This window comes from Schistocerca gregaria, chromosome 8, assembly GCF_023897955.1.
Source record: "Schistocerca gregaria isolate iqSchGreg1 chromosome 8, iqSchGreg1.2, whole genome shotgun sequence".
In the NCBI taxonomy this organism is placed as follows: domain Eukaryota; kingdom Metazoa; phylum Arthropoda; class Insecta; order Orthoptera; family Acrididae; genus Schistocerca; species Schistocerca gregaria.
The window spans coordinates 388704310-388727497 of record NC_064927.1 but is presented as its reverse complement, the minus strand read 5'-3'; the positions used below and the strand labels follow the sequence as shown (position 1 = coordinate 388727497).

Here is a 23188-nt window from a genome sequence, read left to right as displayed (position 1 = left end):
AGAGAAAAACGGCATAGGAGGAGATGGACAGATAGAGAGGTGGGAGGAGATGATGGACAGAGAGAGGGGGAAGAGGGGTATACATAGGGTGGGAGATGGATGGAGAGAAGGGAGGAGGAGGAGGAGGATGTGAAGAGAGAATGTGGAGGAGGATGAGGTGGACATAGAAAGGGGGGGCAGCAGAGAAGGGCATAGTGAGGAACAAGGAGGGTTCAGAAGAGGAGATGGGGAGGAGAAGGTGGGCAGAAAGAGGGGTAGGAGGATATAGACAGAGGGAGGTGGAGGAAGATGTGATGGGGAGAGAGGGCAGAAGAGATGGATAGACAGAGAGAGTGGAAAGAAGGAGATGAACAGAGAGATAAAAGTGAGTGGTGAGGAGGACATAGACAGACTGTGGTGGGAGGGAGATGTGGACAGAGAGACAGTGAAGGAAAAGTTGAACACAGGGAGCTGGGATGATGAGATGTGTGCAATATAACGTTGAAACATGTATGCAAGTGCACCTGTGAGGAAAAAGCTAAAAGCACATTCAAACAAAGGTTATCTTGTATAAATCAGGAGGTAGAAATGTTTTTTAAAGTAGCAGATTTTTTTTCTAATTTACTTTATTAAATTTAGCTGGTATAAGCTTGAACAGCTTTAAGCAGTATAGTTTATTGGTACTATGAATACAGACAAAGTTTCTATGATATCCTTGCTTTACAGCTTAAGTTTCTAGGATTTATTTGCCTTCTGTTAATTTACAGTTTGATTGTTACACTCCTGTACTGTCCTTCTTGATGGGGTCATCGAAACATGGTGAACAGATGAATGAATGTGGGAGGTGGGGAAATGAGGACTAAGTAGTTAAAGTAATGAGTCAGGTTTGCAGCAGAGGATTGGCAGAAAAAAGCAGGTATATTTAAGTTTCATGTCCTGTTTGTGTTACGCTTATTAGAAGAGTTGTACTTTCTAAGATGAGCAGGGTTGAGGAAGGTAATTGGCTTCCTTCTTGTTGAAAAAATCATCCTGACAAGAAGCTAAATAAGTAAAATATAAATCTGGATAAATGCACAGATATTTTGAGTCTCATTTTTCCATAATATGAATTCAATGCCTTAATCAAGGCACATAAAATAGAATAGAACAGGTGAATGGAAGTAAAAGAGAGGAAATTTGAAAATTGTGAACAAAGCTATTAAAATGGTTTAAGAAAATGTATACAGGAAGCAAGAGAGAGAGAGAGAGAGAGCTAAAGAAGGTGATATACAGAGAAATGCATAGCTAAGAAAAACATTCTGTAGGATATGAATTAGTGAAGAAAATGTTGTGAGCAATGCTTACAATAAATATATATATATAAGCTGAAAGAATGACAAGACAGGAGAATTATATTCAAGAAATATACAAATGAAGTAGGTGCAAAAAGTATGCAAATGCAAGTAAAAATCAGGGAAAGATACAAGAAACAGTAAATTGCCTGAAAACTGATATATATTACAACAAGCATACTCAAAGATAGTAGGGAGGAAACATTGAAACAAATGATAAGAAGAACTGAACATAGAAGAGGAAAAGTGAAAAGCAAAGAAAGAGAAAGATGAGTTGTTATCAAACAACAGCAACACTAGTAGAAAAAAACATAGAGAATAATGAAGACTAGTAAGAAGTAAGCCACAAAAAGAAATACATTTATTGAAATCTGGCAGGGAGAATTGAAGGTATTTTATCTGATAAAGAAGTGTTTTTGTCTCCCTAGAGATAGAAATGTGTTAATGGAAAGTTCTGGGCACATGTAAATAATTTAAGGAACAAAGGTAGCAACTCACTGAATAGTAAAGACAGTGATTTGCTGAAAGGCAAAGAAAAGAGAACGAGAAAATTGCTAGCTTTTGGACAGAACCTTTTCTCAGAGCTATAGATTCTCTCTCTCTCTCTCTCTCTCTCTCTCTCTCTCTCTCTCTCTCTCTCTCTCTCTCTCTCTCTCACGCACACACACACACACACACAAACACACACACACACACACACACACACACACACACACACACAGGTCCATTGAAAGGAACACAAATAAGATTGCAATTGCAAATTTTGAAATCTGTGTATATACAGGGTGGTCTATCTGAATGATCAGATGGACAGATAGAGAGGTAGGACGAGGTGATGGACAGAGAGAGAGGGATGAGATTATCTCAAAAACTATACATTGAGTAAAAATAGTGGGTAAGACAAGTTTGTAAGCTCAAAGGAGGACATCAAATGATACTACATGTGACCTCCAGCGGCCACCCCTTTGGGTGGGGTGGGGGAAACTTTTAAATCTTAAATGGAAACAGTCATTTTTATTGCAGACTTGGATTCTCCATAAAAAAGTTATCAAGTTTTGTCTGAAACATTTTTTTAAACCATTGACAGATGGCACTGAAATCAAGAAAAAAGTAAAAGTTGGGAAGAACTATGATTTATTTAGAATTATTTGAAAAAGATGCATCAAATCAATAAAAAAATGTGCGTCAATTCTGTTGTTACACCAAATTAAGCTATTTTTGTACAAATGTATCCTACTTTTAGCATTACTCAGGAGCAATGACATGGACGCAGTAGAATGATGTTCCCATGAGGTGCTTCATAAATGTGAGTCCCCTTGCCTTTCACAATATTGGGTGCTTAATTAATGAAATAAGCCATGAAGAAATTCTTCAAAATTATCCCCATTTGCTTCAATGCATAATGTCAATCGTCTGTGAAAGTTGCCCACAGTTTTGAGCAGCACATCCCGTGGTATGGCTGCACATGCTGTTCAAATGCATTGCTCCATATCATTTTGGGTTGTGGGCTGTCTTTCATAAACAATATTTTTTAAATAACCCCACAAGAAAAAATCAGGAGATGTTAGGTCTGGTAAACATGGAGGCCACTGAATTGGTCCACCGTGTCCTATCCACTGACCAGGGCACCGTAAATTTAAAATGTTCCACACATTTTTAGCATAATGGGGAGCTGCTCCATCCTGTTGGAGACACATTTGTTGCCTAGTTTCTAAATCAATATCTTCCATTAGCTCCAACAAATCATCAGGGAGAATTTGTAAATACGATTCCCCAATAACATTTCAATCAAAAAAATATGGTCATATCAAGTAACTGTTTAAAATTCCACACCAGACCTTTAACGACCATTTGTGTTGATTTTCAACAGAGTCTGTGCCAGTGTGGATTGACAGGGGACCAATAATAACAATCATGACAATTTAATTCGCCATTGTTCTGAAAGTGAAGTGACCTTTGATTGCATTGCACTGACTTTTATACTGAGCCATAGTTCACTGTATGGTCATGGTACCACCACAGTTGGGTGAGTAATGCAATTATGAAGAGTTCCCTAATGAGATTTTAATACCATTCCACCTCCCTCCATCAAAAACTGTGGCGGATATGATACATTTTGTAAAAAAAACATGTCCTTCTCAGATCATTCTAAATAAATCATAGTTCTTCACAATTTTAATTTTTTCTCCATTTCAGTGCCATCTGTCAATGGTTTTAAAAAATGTTTCAGACAAAACTTGATTACTTTTTATGAAGAATCTGAATCTGCATTATAAAATGGGGGTTTCTTTTCAAGATTTAAAAGTTGCCCCCCGCCCCACCCAATGGGGCAGGAGCTGGGGGTCATGTGTAGTATCATTTGATGTCCCCCTTTGAATTCACAAAGTTGTCTTACCCACTATTTTTACCCACTGTATAGTTTTTGAGATAATCTCATGTGAAACTTCAGATGGACCACCCTGTATTTGGTGTAACTATAAAATAATGGAGCGATTGCTGAAAAAATTTTATTTCAAAATCATACATATTTAGTTATTGGCATCTTCAATATACTCCCCTCCTCTAGCCCTGCAACACTCTATGAGAATTTTCCTCTGATGTAAACAGTGCTGCAAGTCTTTCCCTGCAGGCACCGTGATGAGGTGTGCAGCTTTTCTTTCACTGCTTCAACAGACTGAAGTTTTGTTCCTTTTAATGCAGCTTTGATCTCAGAATAGATAAAAATCACATGGTACTGAGTCAGATGAATAAGTTGGGTGGTCTAACAATGGGATGCTGTACTTTGCTAAAAAAAAATGGTTCAAATGGCTCTGAGCACTATGCAACTTAACTGCTGATGTCATCAGTCCCCCAGAACTTAGAACTACTTAAACCTAACCAACCTAAGGACATCACACAACACCCAGCCATCACGAGGCAGAGAAAATCCCTGACCCCTCCGGGAATCGAACCCGGGAACCCGGGCGTGGGAAGCGAGAACGCTACCGCACGACCACGAGATGCGGGATGTACTTTGCAAGAGACAGACAATATGAAGATAGTAATTGTTCTCCAAAGAACAGATACCATTCATGACTGGGCAGCTTCTCTAAAATAAATGATAATTAATTGAAACCCTCAGCTGCCAACAGGTGTTGTTGACATACCTCGATGGGGACAGCTGAAAATGTGTATCCCGACTGGGACTCGAACCCGGGATCTCCTGCTTATGTAGCAGACGCTCTATTCATCTGAGCCATCGAGGACACAGATGAATAGCTCGACTGCAGGGACTTATACCTTGCACGCTTCGCATGAGACCCACATTTCCAACTGTCCACAATCTGTATAAGTAATGTTCCAAATTGATACATTTATTCTAGAGAAGCTGTACGGTCATCAACGATATCTGTTGTTTTGAGAACAGTTACTATCTTCATATATAGTTAAATTGCTACCCGGGCAATGACCTTCACCTGTGGGAATGCATGCAAGTTGCCCTAGCTCTTATGGGAATTGTCACTTTAGTGGGCATGAGCAATTAGTGGGTGAGCAAAGTATCTATTAGGAACATTACATATGTAGATTGTGGGTGGTTGGGAATGTGGTTCTTATGGGAAGCATGCAAGGGATAATTCCTTGCAGTCACGCTATTCAAGTGTGTCCTCGGTGGCTCAGACAAATAGAGCATCTGCCGTGTAAGCAGGAGATCCCGAGTTCAAGTCCCAGTCGGGGCACACATTTTCAGCTGTCCCCGTTGAGATAAGTCAACAACACCTGTCGGCAGCTAAGGGTTTCAATTAATTAGTGTTTTGTCTTGATGCAGAGCCCATGACCCATGACTTGTTCTTGCACAGTTCATGTCTTTTTCCCTTATTTTCTCACAGAGTTGAGCAAGATGCTCAGGGTAGTAATGTTGATTGATAGTTTGACTTTCAGAAAGATATGCAGTTCCATGAGTATTGAAAAAAAAAAACAGAATCAACATTGCTTTGAATCTTGATTAGCTCATTCTATCTTTTCCCACTCAGTGAAGTTGGGCATTTCCAGTGCAAGGATTAGCACTTAGTTTCTGGATCATAAGTGACAAATGAAGATTTGTCACATGTTGTCACCATTTCCAAGAATTTAAGATCATTTTAAATGCTATTCAAAGTAAGTGCTAACCTTTTGGGGTCTTGTTTTTGTTGTTTGATCATGAGAATTTTTGCCATGAATTTGGCACACGCTTTCCTAAACTTACATTGATTATGTAAATCTCGCCTTAAGCACTTTTTGTCAATTCCTACGTTTTCAGAAATCAAATACTTGACCAACAATTACATTGAATCACATTGTGAAATTTTCAATATTTTAATCCATTTCTAATGCTGAATGGTGACTTAAGTGTGATTGATCTTCAACAATCTGGGTCACCTTGGAAATGCTTCAACTTCTTTAAAACTTGTATATGTGATGAACAGTCTTTGTTATGTTTTCTTTTAGTAAAAGAAAAGTTTCAGTGGCAGTTTTTCCATGTTTCATGTGAAACTTCACAACAATTCATTGCTGTATTTTACACATATTACTTTTGGCAAAACAAAATAACACCTCTTACATAAATTAAGGCCACAGCCACAGTGATTTGACTACACACACCAGAGATGCTGCATTTGACTGAGAAGGCTCCACTCTTCACAGCCATTGGTCATTCACCTTATGGCATGTTGATCCAGTTGTTCTAAAAGAAAAGGAAGGAAGATTGGATGTAATGTCCTGTTGACATTGAGGTCATTAGATTGGGTTGTTTTGGGGAGAAGACCAGACAGCGAGGTCATTGGTCAGTCTCATCAGATTAGGGAAGGATGGGGAAGGAAGTCGGCCATTCCCTTTCAAAGGAACCATCGCGGCATTTGCCTAGAGCGAATTGGGGAAACCATGGAAAACCTAAATCAGGATGGCCAGACACGGGTTTGAACTGTCAAGAGGTCATTAGAGACAGAGCACAAACTTGGACTGTGTCAAGGAAGGAGAAGGAAATAAGCCGTGCCCTTTTAAAGGAATCATCCTGGCATTTGCTGGAGCAGTTTAGGAAAATCACAGAAAACATAAATCTGGATGTCCAGACATGGGTTTGAACTGTTATCCTTGCAGTGAACTAACCATGGCTCAACCTCACATGGTCCTGTTATTTTATACCCACATGTCATGTGTACCTTTCAATGCTCATAGCCTCTACTGTCCAGTGTGCTGTTACCTTCACTCCCAAAATTTTATAAAGTTCACAATACTTCTTAAGAGAATTAAATCAAAATCAATTAAAATAATTTTATTAGATGACATATGCCTAACTGAAGACCATAACATTTTGTTACAATTTTTGGAATTCTACAGTTGATGAAAGTTAATGTTGATATTTGCTACAGAAATTAGTAGTTACTTATGGTTGTCACAAAATTAGTATGATAAGAGTACTAACCAAGGTTTTCAACAATCTTGCGCCTGTCTTGCATAGGCTCACAAACAGTAACCTTTCGATGGCCCTGGACATGAAGTATACAGGCCCACAAGTTGCCTATAATGCCAGCACCTATGATAAGAATGTTAGACCCTACAGGTACAGGGCTGAGCATGTCCCAACCATGGGACACACATGAAATTGGTTCTACCAGTGCACCTGAAAAATAATGAGAAAAACTTGTGAACTAATGTAAAAAAGTACAATATGTAAGTGAATAAAATCTTCATAATGATAAAATTAAATCATCATAAAGATTGGTGAACTGTTCTTAGGTTATCAACTGAGAAACAGTATCATACTGGTTCCATATTTCTACAAGTTCCCTAATCATCATGTTCTGGGAATCTAAGATTCCTGGAGGAAGTTATCCTCTACAGATACCAAGTGGCATTCCTTCTTGCCATTGAAAACCACAGACTGGTCATTATGTTTCTTGTGAAGCAAATGTCACAGGTGGTAGGTAATTAGTAAGGGGGTTGCTTTCTCTGAAACCTACTTAGAACCAGTGGTGGCTCGTGAATGTACATTGTGGGTGTTCACAAATTTTTAGATTCAAATAAATTTGGAAGTGTGAAATTAAAAGCATCTGCTCTATAACAGTTGTGCTTATCAACAAGTTTATACAACTACAGCTACTGTCAATAATAATAACAATGGCAATAATAAGATTCATAACTGTCTGACAAAAGTAAGAATTGTTTTGTGGAATTTTGTTGTTTTGTACATAATCATGTACAGTTTAGGAAAATAATGTGTAAGCTTCCACAACTCTCTGTTTCACATTTTTGTGCAAGTGGGAGTTTTTGTGCTTTTGCCTTTTTTTGGACAAGTGTGCAAGATCCCTAACAAATGTATTAATTCACAAATTTACTTCCAGGCAGAAAATCAGATATTCTTATGCTGCACCTACATAACATCTTGTGCTAACTGTACACTTTCCTTGTTAAACGTTCACTTGTAGTCACACTTATTTGAGTTCGTCACTCTCACAGTCAAAGGATCTGTTCTCAATGGTTCTAGTTCCTTTCTGGCTAACATTTCCTGATAATTTACTTTTACATTCTTAGATTGAGATTTTCACTCTGCAGCAGATTGTGTACTGATATGAAACTTCCTGGTAGATTAAAGCTGTGTTTTGGACTGAGACTCGAACTTGGAACCTTTGCCTTCTGTGGGCAAGTGCTCTACTGAATGAGCTACCTAAACACAACTCATGACATATCCTCACAGATTTACTTTTCTGTTAGCATTTCTTGGAATAATGGCAAGCTCTGTATTAACCTGTCTCAATTTCTCTTTCACAGAATTTTTCAAATTGATCTAGCATGATAAGATAACTCTTCTTCAACAAAGCACCTTTCCATCTCTCACATGCCCTATTAATCTATAATTTCATACCAGCCTCATCCACCCAACCCTTTTGATACCTGGTGGTATTTCAGAAGGTTTTGGCATTATTTTGTGCTTGAAAATGATCAGTAGATTAAATTTAGTATCATCAGCACAGCACGAAAGGAAAACAGTGTAATACATTTTTTCAGGTCCACTAGTTTTTATAGTTACAATTTTAGTACCTTCCATTGCAAACAGTTCTCTTACTTGACACATCAAATGTCAGAGCTGTTTTTTCCACATTTACTATTTGACTTAATTCTGCACTAGTTTTCTTTCAATTTACAGTAATAAAGTGATGGAAGGTTAATATTTTCTCTTTATACTCTTGTGTCATTTTCTAAGATATTTTGGTTTTAGTTCACATGCTAAGTCCATGACACTCCATAAACCTGTAGCACCAATCAACTCCACCCTTAAAGTCTGTTAAGTTCCAGTGTAGCGCCAGCTTACAAGCATGTGTTTGAATAATTTTTGTACTAATTCCAATGCCATTTTGATGGTGTCACTGAATGCATTTCAATACATTGTGGAGGTTATCGACTGCAAGAGTCGACTGCCTCATCTCTCAGAATGAACTTCTTTAAAAACTGTTGATCTCAGTGTGTTCTGAACTCTGTATTTGAGCGGATGTGTTTGTACTGACTTGATCAAAATAAAGTTAATTCATTGTAAATGAGCGAACACTTAATGTTGGGTTCGATATTACTGTACATAACATCTTGATCCCCACACTGGTGAGCCCGACCCTCATGAACGCCGCTTATGATGCCAGAAATGTGTACTGGAACATCGCCATGGTCAGATTTCTACATCCATTGACTTTGCATCGTGCCGCATCTGGATTCAGTGTACAGGAAGTGTAATTAGTGTGTAAATTCCTGACTCTTGTGTGAATCATGCTTTTTGACAACTTTCGTCACCTTCTCACACATCAACAACGTGACCGAGGCGCACACATCTTCTGTCGAAACCCGCTCAACGCATCGGTAATTTCATTCCCAGACAGTGCAGTGCTCCTTCGCCAATTAATTTGGACTATCTTGACTTGCTTTTGTGTAATGAATTAACTTTGTGCAGTGCTTTGATACTGGACAATCATGCCAAACAATGGACTGCAACAAACGGGGACTATGTTGCAAATTCCAGTGAGCACGAAATCCAAATTACGGCTAAATTGCATGCCTGGTCGAATTCACAGGAACAATTTCATCAAGGATATCCTACCAATCAACAACAATTCACCAATTACACCAACGACAATGCTGGCTGTTTCTCACTGCAACACTGGACGTACCACGCCTCCCTCTACACAGCACCCGAGCTGCACTGACGCTGCTTGGCCGCTATCGACAGCCATGTCACGGCCGCCGCTTGCTGGCTCACTGAACTTGACCCAGTCAAAACAATCAGCTGCGCATGTCAACAACTCGCCGACACTATGGACGCTTAATGCCCAGCCATTCACTACTCGATCGCGCCCGCAGCTTGTTCACCCACCCCAGAAGACGATTTCAGCCATATCAGTGCTTCATACAGCAGTGAACATGTTCTCAATCCACTGCCGCTGAGTACTGAGTTTCACATTCACGATCGCCCACACGATCTCTTCTACTCAAACTATTATGTCAATACTATGCCACCGACCTTGTCTTGTATGGCAGGTTACCCTTTGATAGACACAGATTCTGATTTCGACCCCATCTTACTCAGTGATACACAGCAGACAGCTTCACGACATACATTTTTGCCTGAACAACTGCAACAGCTACTTGAGAAAATTGTTACAAACAACTTGTTGGTACAAGATCAGTTACACATGCTGCAGCCGACACCTACCGAGCACGACACGCAATGAGATGCTCCTGTCATTGTTCCACCTCCGACTGCTGACGATCCTTCGCCATCACTACCAGCTACAACTAATACCCTGATGATCACGCTACATGTATCTATGTCCTAGATGTCACAACTGTCATCATCACGCCACCTCAAGTGGGAATTCTATGTTACTGATGTGATACAAGCAACTTATTTATGCCGCTGCCACCTTTCCTTGGTAGTTCCAAACACCTCGTTTCTGTACCATGGCATAATCAGCCGCATTCCAGTGCCGCATGCTTTGTCACCCTCTTCACTACCTCCGCAATGTATGATCAAAACATCTACCATTTCTGCTTTGACGAATGAGCATCCTTCCGCTCTGACACACAACCGTGCAGCAGTTTTGCACGAGCAGCTTGCAGCCTTATGACTCGACCGCAGTGCTGACAGCAACAGCACACATGCTGTTCCAGTTCCATCGAACTGTGTCGCCTCTCTGCCACAGACCAGTAGTTCATCCACCAATTCGACTTCTTCATGTTCACATTATGTCTCATCGCCTTCCTGCTCCGACCATGGTTTTGCCGACCACGTATGCCTTCCACCACCTCTCGCCATCGCCATGCCTCATACACAGGACTCACGGTCATGCCCCCCAACCTTCGATCACAGCTGTGTCGCACATCAAAACAGCAACACTGTCAGCTCCGCTTGGAACATCCTGCCATCTACCACTGTATCACACTCACCATCCACGGACTCTGAGGTGACGCTTCCGTCTACGCCACAGTCATCTGCCACCAAGGTCAGTCATGTGCAGCTTGTTGTTTACCCCCCGGCTGCGACATCAAGTGCCTCTATAACTCTGTCATTACCGCCAGTGTTGCTCATCCAGCATCTCTTACGCAACCTGTTAAGCCACAGCATGCTTGTTCGTTTATGTCATATGGCCAATAACAAACTCTTACCGCCAGTGTTGCTCATCCAGCATCTCTTACGCAACCTGTTAAGCCACAGCATGCTTGTTCGTTTATGTCATATGGCCAATAACAAACTCTTACCGGGCACGTTGCACTTACCGCGGCACTCGCCGGCAAATACTTCAGCAATACATCGCATTGGATCTTCGACACACTCCGCACCTTTGATCGGATCAAAACTCCGCTGTGCCGCACAGCCTCGGCACGACAATGTTCTCCCCACCGACAAGCCGCTGCCTTCTGCTTCCACAGTGCCATCAGCAGCATGGCACAGTCAACCTGTGGACGCTTTCTGCACTTGCTTCCCTCTGCTGGTTGTGCCTACCAAGACATCGAGAAATTGGGCGATCGTACCTCGCACTAGCACCTGCCACAACACAATCGGTCACGCACACCTGCGCCATCAGCCAGCTGGGTGCACACATGCCTCTCATCATCCTTACCATGCTCTGCACTACCGGCAAGGGCTCTGAGGCAGTTATCGACTGTAAGAGTCGACCGTCTCATCTTTGAGAATGAACTTCTTTGAAAACTGTTGATCTCAGTGTGTTCTGAACTCTGTATTCGAGCCGATGTGTTTGTACCGACTTGATCAAAATAAAGTTAATTCATTATAAACAAGCGAATACTTAATGTTGGGTTCGATATTACCGTACATAACATCTTGATTCCCACAACATCATTTTCTAGTTTTGGCCATTTTGCATTCAGTCGTCTATTTGCACATTTAACCTTTCTCATTTTTTTTCTTTTCTTCTTTATTACCACACCAATCATGAACGGTTTTTTCCATTAGTGGAGGGCCAAATTGCTGACCAGCTGCTCTCTTTCCATGTTCTTCTGCACATGCTATTACTTTCAATTTATAGGCCACATCATAAGAATACCTCTTATTTTTTTCCATAACAATACTGATTTCTAACAAAAATACTGTATTGTTACTGATATTACAAATCATGTTCAATTCATATGTTGACAACACAGGTCACACTGATCTACAAGAAAGGTAGCAAAAGTGATTTACAGATTTACTATCCAGTATCACGATATCCACCTGCTGCAGTATTTTAAAACATACTGTGATCTCAAATGTAACTATTACCTCAAATACAACAGCTACTCCATGCCAACTAAAATGTATTCCAAAAACATTGTTGTTTCAAGACATAATCTGTAATATTGTGACATTACATCCTGAAAGCCATGGATCAAAGCAATCAAAAAACTCATATAAACAATTCAATAAATGAAAGCAGTAGGTGAGAGGAAGAACAGTGGCCATTTTTCATTAACTGGCTTTCTCCTAATACCCAAGAGGTACTGCAATTCCTTTAATGATCAGTGTGACTAAATTAGCTCTAGTTCTAACCAGCAGCTAGTACAATTTAACATAAATGCAGTAATTAAAATAACACCTCTGTCACAATGTCCTTTGTGCTGCCAGTTTTGAAAAATAGGCAACAATCTAAATATATTTGACAGCTGTCTGAAGACAGAGGCCTAGTCTTCTGAAACTGACAGCATTGTCATTCAAGGAGATTGAGGGCATGGTGGAATTTTATTTACAGCATATACACATAAGTTTACAGCGATAGCCTGCAGTGATTGTTTCTGTATGTTAATGTGTAACTTGATTTGCTTCACATCCCATAACACTCTCTATCACTGTAAGATTTATAGAACATGTTACCTGAATGAATTAGTTAATTAAAAATTGTGATAGTTGGTAATACAACCTACAGAAGCAGTTTGGGATAACTACTGCTCTCTATTAATATCTGTTTCAACTTGTTTCATATTATAAAAAAATGTCCTCCATATCTATGAAATGTGGTGTATGAATGAATGAACGCTGTATTTTGTCCTTATTAATAGGCTAGATAGCTCAAGACTCATAAAAAATGAAAATAAATTTCCGCAATACACCCACACGGAAGGACAGAGAGAGAATGAGAGAGAGCTCCACTCACCTTGCTCAAAGGTAATGTTGTCTGGTAGTTTATACACTTGTCTGGCAGGTGCAAGGCAATATTCAGCCCACCCACCATCGTTCATCATTCCTAAGTTTCTGCAGATGCCACCAATCTCACAGTAGTGAGGCTGTCCTCCAGTACAGGCATCACATGTGTCACAGCCACTGAAATGTGTACCATATGTAGTCTGAAGCATCAATGACTATGACACTGAAATGTTATAATTTGTAGACATGGATACAAACAAAAAGTAACAAATATGCTAGCTTTTTGAGTCTGAAATTTCTCCTTTAATAATATATCATTTGGATTTGTTTCTTCAATACCACAAGTAAGATCCTAGATCAGATACAGTTAAGGCCTGATGTTTGTAGTAAAATCTATGAAGTATATATGAGCATACCATTGATGATAAAAATGGTAATATACAAACATGCTTTCATTTTCTATTGCACTGTGGAATAGTCTTCTGGGGGTAACAATTAAAATTAAAAATATATTTATCCTACAAAAATGAGCTGTAAGAACATAGTGTTAAGTATAAGAATCCAGTTAAAAGTATAAAGTAGGACATATACAGAGGAGTCTTCTAAGATTATGATATCATCACATTCAGTTTCCAGTATATTTCTCTTTAGTAGCATTTGTGATTATATATATATATATATATATATATATATATATATATATATATATATATATATATATATATAAAGTAATGTCAGATGAATTGTGGCTTACAACAACTCTCTGCAGATTATACATTACTTAGTGTGACAGGAAGTACTGTGACTTCAGTAGTCACTACAAATCTTGGAATTTTTTGGTTGCCACACTGTTCACAGGAAATTATGTTGATTCATTGGTGAAGGCTTTGGAGCTGTCCTGAAGTCAAGACTGATGTTCATAATTACAGGGCAGTGCTGAAAATGTGCCCTCAATCTTTCACCTGTCACCTCCTTGCAGAGCTATTGAGCTATTGAGCTACAAAAATGGACAAGACCAACACTCAGATGTATGGTTTCCGAGCACTATAAACATGTCAGCAGTATATGTCATGTCATGCATTATCAGTTTCCACAGGAATGCCTCACCCATTCCCCCTAATCCTTGCTCTACAATGGATTCACAACAGTAGTTTATCATTTGTCTGAGGAGAAAGAAGATCTGTGATGGTTTGCTAATCCCACATTCCATTTTCCATGGCTGAAAACACAGTCTTATTATGTGATTGACGTGCACATCTATACTCTATATCTATCTCTGGACCATATACATCTGTCAGTAAAATCAAACATCATTCTCTCACTAAAGAAGAGAGAGAAAACAGTGTGAACTTTAGGATCAAAACGATGTCCTCTCCAGGAGTTAGGCCATGGAATGAATTCTGCACATGAGTTGGCATGGCTACTCAGTAATGTGATGTACAGGAGAGATAAGGTACAGTAATATGCTGTTGAATATCAATTCCTTTGGCCAATTTGAAGATGGTTTTAGGAGATTTCCCATATTCATCTAGTGATATACTGACCTTAAGCTACAATTTACTTGTTAGCCTAGAAAATGTATCTTCTAAGAACATTTTGCTCAACTTTATTTATGCTAATCACATTTAAAAACAGAAAGCATAAAAGTAATGCAGTAATTCTGTTAACAAGATCAAAAGTGAATTTTTGTAAGCACCTGTTGCAGAAGGCTGTGAAAAGGAGGGTTGATAAAGCATAAACACCATCTGATGCTTCAGCTCATATTAAAATTTAATCAAATGGTTTTAAACAGTTCCTAGTGGTTTTACTCAGAACATGAGAGCAAAATTTTTTGTTGCACTACTCTCCAAAGGGGGTGCGATCATGATCAGCAGTGTTGCAGGCCCACAGTGTTCTTAGAGAAGGGTGAATTCTCCAGGGGGATGTCAGTAGTGTCAAAGGCTCTAAAGAATGTCATCCTGTTGTTCATCACACTGCGAACAGTCATTTTGTACTGCAGAATGTGTGGGAATCAACACACAAAAGGAAGGAGTGATTTAATTGATGTACTTTATCCCACCCCCTGAAGCCTTTCTGTGTTGATTCTGAGCAGCACTATGTCTAAAATACTTCATTCAGCCACCACAATAAAACTACATGATTTCAATATTGGGCATTGGAGTTAGGACCTCTATTACAGAGGCATCAAGAAAAGGCGTAAAAGTGGATAAGAAGGGTACTATGATCTTCCCCTTGTCTGACATATCCATGGTGGCAATGAGCATAATTGATGTGAAATGTTATGCTAATGTGACATTATTTACCCATCCTATACCTCATGTGAACATCTGAGTTCTGCCTTTTTTTCCACATGTGTCAACACCTTGCTGTTTGAAGTATCGCTGAGCCTAAGGCTGAAGTCACAAGACGTTATGCTTTTGAACTATTACAGAGAAAGGCTGTAGGCATCTTTGAGCCAAATTTCAAACTTCTACAATGCAGTGGAAGATAATTATGGAGTTTCAAAAAAAGTGACCCTTTAATTGTGTTGTGCAGTGTAATTTTTTGGATACCCACAATTTAATCATATGAAGATTTAAATTCAGATAATTAAATAAAAGTATGGCATCCATATTGACATTAATTATATAAAATGGTTTGCTTTGCATATACCATTGGAATATCCTCATTGTTTAGGTTTTACCTGAAAATTACTGAGCAACTATCAATCATTTGAGATATGATAAATTTTGTGAACTTCTTGACAAATTTATTTCTTCAAATACATATTTCAAAACTAACCACATTTGTCATATCAAAAAGGCCAGTTTAGAAAATGTCCTCCATCTTGGAAAAATTTCTGTGGCCTACCACATCTCCCTTTCAATAGTTCTCGGTCAGATTCAGTATTTTGGGACTATGGTCTCCAATATGCTATCTGAAGATGTGAAGTACAAAACTGAGAATCTCTCAATATTTAACAAAAAATTAAAATTGTGCTTTATTAGCCACTTCTCCTTGTGAAGAAGCAAGCTGGGATCTTTTTACTTCCTCTCTTGTTTTGCCATCTGACTTCTTAAATTCTTTTTTTTTTTTTTCATTTTAGTTAATTACCATTAACATACATAAGTATGATCTACAGTTTCATGAAAGAGAAAGGTTGGCCCACGTTTTTAAAGAAAATAGCACCAGATCAATTTTTGTACTTAGTTTTGTGTATGTAAGTAATTTCCTGATTCATTTTGACTATTCCTAGTTAATATCTTTCATTATAGGATGAAATCAGTAATTGTTTCATAACTTAAATTCTATTTTTGACTTATAAACAAATATAAATTCTGGATTAATTATAAACATTTGAAAGACAAAAACCTGTCATGCTTTAAGTACCTATTTGGCATTACACGAAAACGCATCAGCAAAAGCAGTCCTTAATTAATTCCAAAGTAATTACCAGTTTTGTCAAAGTATTTTTTGCATAACTATATCTGTTAATTTAACCATTTAAACAAATAACTCAGCTTAACTCTTGTAATAGAAGAAACTGTTAAAAAGGAAGAATTTTTCCATGTATTCAGTTAATTGAATGAGGTATACTTAATTTTAATTTCTGTAACTCTGACATCAAACAACATATAGTTTCAGTATCTGTTATTGTGATGATATATAAGAGCCTGAAATTTGGTCTCGAGACAGTCAGTTAACTGCTGATTTTAAGACAAGAAACTAGTGCTGGTTAGGTCAACAAAGCTGCATCAACTTAACTGTGAAATAAGTGTAACAGGCTATGTGTTAAAACAATGACAGTGTCTGTTCAATACGTGCCACATTATTCTGCAAGAACTGTTTGGTTAGGTTTTTACTGCTCATAGATACTCAACAGTAAACTATTGTAGCAGTATGCTGATGTTTGACTACAAACTATTAATGAGGCTTATCGAAAGTTGAGCAATAGTGCACTAGCCATACTATCTGTGTAATTTTGTGGGATTGTAAACAGTGAAAGTAGTTTTGTGCGACTGTCAGCTACATTATTTACAATAGTCCGTGTTGAAATTCCACCTGCCCCCTCCTCCCCCCTCCTCCCATTTTTCAGCCAGTATAATAATGCTGTTTGTCAACACCAAGGACTATTAATGAAGAAATAAAGCAGGCAAATGTCACATCCAGATTATCTAGAACTGGGGAAGGGGTAAAACCAAATGGGTAAAACTTTTAACTGTATATTCTTACAGGATATATAGAAAACTGTCAACTTATAAAAATTTTCAATGTATGTTATTAAGAAAGCAGTAAAAGTTAAACAAAAGCTACTCTGTACATCTGGGAAAATAACAGTTCTTTTTATATACATTTTTTCCTTTTAGTTCATTATCATCATTTATGACTTAAAGAGAACAAATAGAACATAGCTAGTTAATGACTACAGCTAATAGCAGCAGTCTCTGGCAGGTACCGGTGCTTCTCTCTATTACTTTGTACCTCGACTCATTCAACATCCCTGTCCATCATGGTATGTATGGAACATAATGTATGTATGAACAATGAATGAATAAAATCTAGAAATAATGTAAGGTTATGGAAGTTAAAAACAAGCAAAGTAGCTGAAAGTTTATGAGTAACTTGCATTTATAGAGCCTATATATTATTCTGATTTAAGATGATCACACACATGCCCATAGCTATAAAATTCACTCCTATGTCGTCTGACTCTGTACTACATCATTTTAGGTATAACTGTATCAGATTGCTCTCATGTTGGCTGTTGTACCAGTTAGTTCTATGACTTTTCTTCAGAGATTAACTATAAAAGTCAGTACATAGATGTAACAATGATACTGACAACCACCTCTTTCATGTTAGCATCAGGAAATACTTTGCTGTCTGTGGTAGTTATATTGTCTAGTGTCCTTTTTTTACTCTTAATAAAAACAAAGAAGCTGCTTAATGACTGAGAAGCTGACATCCCATATGTTCCACGTGCAGGATCCTTACCTGTTTGGGTCAACAGCAACCCTGTCTCCTACTTTTAAGTGAGTCACGTTTGATCCAACAGCTGTAACAGTTCCACTAAACTCATGTCCCATGACAACTGGACTGTCAGAGCATGGAAATGAACCCTATTTAACATAGAAACCATTATTTTCACAGGAAAATTTGTGCTTTTATCAGGTACTTTTTGAAACTATTACAAAAATACAGAGGTTCATAATAGCTATAAACATTGTTACGACAAATCATAGCAGATGAAAACACTGCATTTTGGACATATTCCATATTCAAAACTACAAAAAAATCTCCCCTTCAGCACATTTTGTCAAAATATAAAAGGCCTCTAAAATATAAAGGAACAATTTTAACATTTCTGTCAATGAGGAATTTATTACACTTATTCGTACTCTACTTGGAAGCTACAGAAATGCATTGAAAGCTAGTTGAACATACCACTGTGAACTTGTAAAAGAACAGTTGGACGACAAAGTACATAGAATTCATAATGATATCCTATGTGGTAAATATTATTTAGTATTGTGTTGAACAGCTCAGATTACTGATCTACTTTAGTGAATTTTGGAACTGAGAAGCTAGTGGTCCCAACTGCGAACAAGCAAGCTTTATCTGTGATTTGGTGAAGATATTACTAATACTTTGTAGTGATAATTGTATAGTCATTTTGTATATTCATTTCAATCTTTATTTTAATGTACATTGCTTGATTAATTGAGTTTGGAGATGTTGATTAACCCACATATATAATAAGAAATCTCTGGGAGGTAAAGAGCAATTTGAGTGTGGAGAAGAAAAGGACAGGGAGGGGGGGGGGGGGGGAAGGGGGTATGGACAGATTAATTTTGCAATACTGGCCATTAAATTTGCAACAACATGAAGACAATATGCAACAAATGTCAAACTAACATGAAGTGTACTACATGCTGTGATATGCAAATTATCAGCATATTAGTACAATTAAACAAAGTAGGTTAGGAGTTATGCCTACTACATTCTGTATGAAAGGAAAGATTATGCAGCAGGAACTTAACTCAGATATCACATTTTAATATTTGTTGTTTGTGGGAAAATTGTATTATGGTTAGTTTCTGTGTATTTTTGCTCCATGTTCTTTTATTTATGAATACTCTACAATTCACACTTAAACACCTGTCAGAGAGTTCACTGAACCACTTTCACAGTATTTTTTTTAACTTTCCACTCTCTAAAAGAGCACAGGAAAATGAACATTTAAATCCTTCCATGCATGCTCTGATTTCTCTATTTTATTACAATGATCATTTCTCCCTATCTAGGTGGGTGACACCAAAATGTTTTCACATTTGGAAGAGAATGCTGGAGATTGAAATTTCATGAAGAGATCTTGCCTAAACAAAAAACACCTTTTTCTTAATGATTGCCACACCACCTCACATATGACATTTCCCTATTTTGTAATAATACAAAATGAGCTGCCCTTCTTTGGAATTTTTTGATGCAGGCATGATGAGTGAAAAACCTGAGAATTTTGTGGAAACTCTTTTTCTTCTGCTTTGTGTTAGTGTAAGACGACTGTATTATTCTAGTCTGTTCTGATTTTATGGTTCTGTTCTTTGTCTTTTGATAAATCTGTAAAATATTTAATTTTATTGCTTCACCCACTTACTTTATGTGCACAATACAAGATTTTTACATTTCTGCTTACGCATTTTCAAATTTACAATAGTTTCTATGATTTAAATTTATTGCTTGGTTCTTACAAGCCCTTTACTTCAGACAAAATTCTTTCTTTGTAGGACACAAAATTTTCTCACATACCAGTAAATATTTCTCACTACTTCTTTTATTAACTTTTATTTGTATTAGGGAAAAGATGGCTTCACAGAGTTTGAGAAACGAGTACCTACAAAAATGAATTAAATTTCTCATTCACCATGCATGATAGGAAAACTTCTTCCAGTTTTTCTGTAGTAGAATATGTCTAGATATCTTTAAACTGAATTACCATATTTTCATAATAATAATAATAATAATAATAATAATTTTATTGTCTTTAAGCCATTAAAGCAATAGACGAAGTCATACACATAACACAATACAGTACATGCTATAAAAGAACAGAATTGTTAATAAAGTTACAGTTTAATATCACAGGTCATGAAATCCTTTATATTGTAGAATGGGTTTATAACTAACCAGTCATAAAGTGTTTGTTTGAATTGTTGCTCTGGTAAATTTTGTATAGCTTGTGGAACTTTGTTAAATAATTTGTGGCTCATAAGTTCATAACTGTTAACTGATTTTGACAGTCTGTGGTAGGGCGTATAGATACAGCTGTTTGTCCTAGTGTTGTAACAATGTATATTGGTCCTGTGTTTTACTTTAGGTAAGTTTTTTTGTGTGTAGATTAAAACATAATAAATATACAGGTTTATTAGTGTCATGATATTTTGTTGAGTAAACAAAGGTTTACAATGAGCCTTGTAAGGTGAGCCTGTAATTATCCTAATAGCTTTCTTTTGCAGCAATAGTATGTCATGCATACAAGTGGAGTTTCCTCATAAAATAATACCATAGGATATGATGCTTTGGAAAAATGAGTAGTAAGATACTCTAACATAATTTTTAGGTACACAGTGCATTAATCACCTTAACAAATAGATTACCCTAGACAGTTTCCCCACTAATCTACCTAATATGTGGATTCCAAGAAAGTGTATCATCCAAATATACCCCCAAAAATTTAACACAACTAGGATCATCTGATGGAAACTAAATACCATCTGCTGGGCTTTGCTTTCATTAAGCTTTAAACCAGAGTGAGTATATATAATTGGCTTGATTGCTAATGTTCTGTTAGCAAATATTCAAGCTCTCAGTACTTAATGAACCAAAGTTTTGTATAATTAATTGGTTGGTTGCATGTTCCATTGATCAATCACATGATATGGTAGCCGTTATGATATGGAACATGTCAAGTGCACAAGAAATAAGATTTTTTAAAAGATTAGTATTTCTAATATTTACCCCATTCCCTTAAATGGTACAACATGCATATACTATATTTATAGATTTATTTATTCCAATCCAAGAATTCATCTATGGTATAGAAGGAGTTGTCAAGGAGATATGATTTCAATTTATTTTTGAAGCTATTACTGCTGTCAGGCATTTTATTTCACTTTTATAGCAGTATATTTCACCCCTTTTTGTGCCAAAGATAGGTTGAGTAAAGGATAGTGTAAGTAATTCTTTTTGGGGTATTATAATCATGAATGTCACTGTTGTTTTTAAACTGGTCCTTGTTGATGACAACAAATTTCATTAGTGAGTAAATGTACTGTGAGGCTGTTATACGAATTCTCAGTCTTTTAAAAATATGCTTACAAGATGTGTGACTATGAACCCCACACATTATTCTAAACATTTTCTTTTGAGCAGTGAATAATTTTTGTCTAAGTGTTGAGTTACCCCAAAACATTATTTCGTATGACTTCAGAGGGTGAAAGTATGCAAAATATGTTAGCTTACTAATTTATATATCCTCAAAATTGGCAATTATTCTGATTGCAAAAGTTGCTGAACCTAGTCGCTTTAGAAGATCCAAAATACGAATTTTCCAGTTAAGCTTCTCATCTACATGTACACCTGAAAACGTAGTATGCTCTACCCTGTATACTGACTTCTGTTGCTGTACTAGATTTATTGAAGTAACTGTACTTTTTGCAGCAGAAAATTGGATGTTCTATTTTTTTTTTTTTTCAAAGTTTAAAGCAAGGCCATTTGCAGAAAACCAATTAATGACTTCTTCAAAGAACCTATTTGTGCCATCTTCAATTGGCGTTTCTTTAACTGGATTAATAATGATGCTTGTATCATCAGAAAACAGTTCAGCTTCTTGTTTAAGACAAGAAGGGAAGTCGTTCACATACATCAAGAACAGAAGGGAACCCATAATTGAACCCTGTGGAACACCTAATGCAATTTCACTCCAGTTAGATGAAGTGGCAAACTTATTTAGATCACTTGGCTCATATAAAGAAACTTTTTGTTTCCTGTTCTGTAGGTATGACTTAAACCACTCATATGCTATTCCATTTATACCATAAAATTGTAATTTCTGTAACATAATGTCATGGTTCACGCAGTCAAATGTTTTGGACAAGTCAAAGGAAATTCATATTGATGACATTTTACTATTTAAAGACTGTATTATGTGGACAGTGAAACTGTATATTGCTGTCTCAGTGGAACAGCATTTTTGAAATCCAAACTGTGATTTATTAAGTATACCATTGCTGTTGATGTGGCTAACGGCTCTTGAGTACATTACTTTCTTGAAGATTTTTGAAAATGCTGTAAGCATGGATACTGGCCAATAATTATTGACATTATTTAATATGATACTGCTAGAAATAACCTGGAAGAACTGATTCTGACCAGATAAGTCCCAAAACCTTACACACAGCTTGAGCTAGCAATATGTCATATCCAATCAACAACATGAGAAAAATGATGAAACTGTGATGGGGACATCCAGTTTACAGTGCCTATAATTACCTCCAGGAAAACATTAATTCTGTAGTTTCATGTAAGTCACACAAACATACACATGCACACACACACAAATATCTTTTGTCAAAAACATATTTGTCAAACAAATAATTTTGGTACTTGCCTCAAAAACATGTAGATCAGTGCCACACACTCCTGAATATGCAACTTTGACTAGGACCCAACCTTCCTTAACTGATGGTACAGGTTTTTTAATTAGTGAAACTGTCTTGGTTTTCGAATTGAACTGTAATGCTTCCATTGCTGGATACACTATTGTGTCTTGAAGTTAAACAAGTATTTTGAGTCAAGAGGCAACTTGACTGATGAGAGTAGCTTTATATAACACCGATAAGAGAAGTGAACTGTGACATGCTGGGGTTATCCATGCTGTATAATTAATACATGTTTGACAAATTATCTTATTAAAACAGATTTCTTGGCAGCAGAAAACCAAAGCACATACAGTGATAAATGAGAGATTTACTAACAAAGACTGTTTATATGTTTTACATTTGTGATTCACTATTCCACAGATGTGTTTTATATGAGATTCATCAAAATGCAGGTACAAGGACAAAAATCACTAGCACAATAAAGTTGGAAAATAATTACTTAGTTTATGATCCTGTGCATCTTTGTAGGGCACAAAATGAAGTTCTTGGTTCTTTCACATTTATGTAAAAAATATAAAAAGTGTAACCTTCTCAATATTAAATGA

General features: G+C 37.1%; 1 protein-coding gene across 1 annotated transcript in view; it reads right to left on the bottom strand.

Moving 5' to 3' along the window:
* Positions 1-22836, bottom strand: part of LOC126284271 (uncharacterized) — a 62302-nt gene extending 39466 nt beyond the window's left edge. Inside the window, exons 1-4 of the mRNA XM_049983086.1 lie at positions 22592-22836; positions 17920-18044; positions 12956-13122; positions 6748-6945 (exon numbers count right to left, since the gene is read on the bottom strand). Of these exons, the coding sequence (XP_049839043.1) occupies positions 6748-6945; positions 12956-13122; positions 17920-18044; positions 22592-22729 (628 nt within the window). The 5' untranslated portion in view covers positions 22730-22836. The remainder of the gene's footprint in view (positions 1-6747; positions 6946-12955; positions 13123-17919; positions 18045-22591) is intronic.
* Positions 22837-23188: the final 352 nt, after the last annotated feature.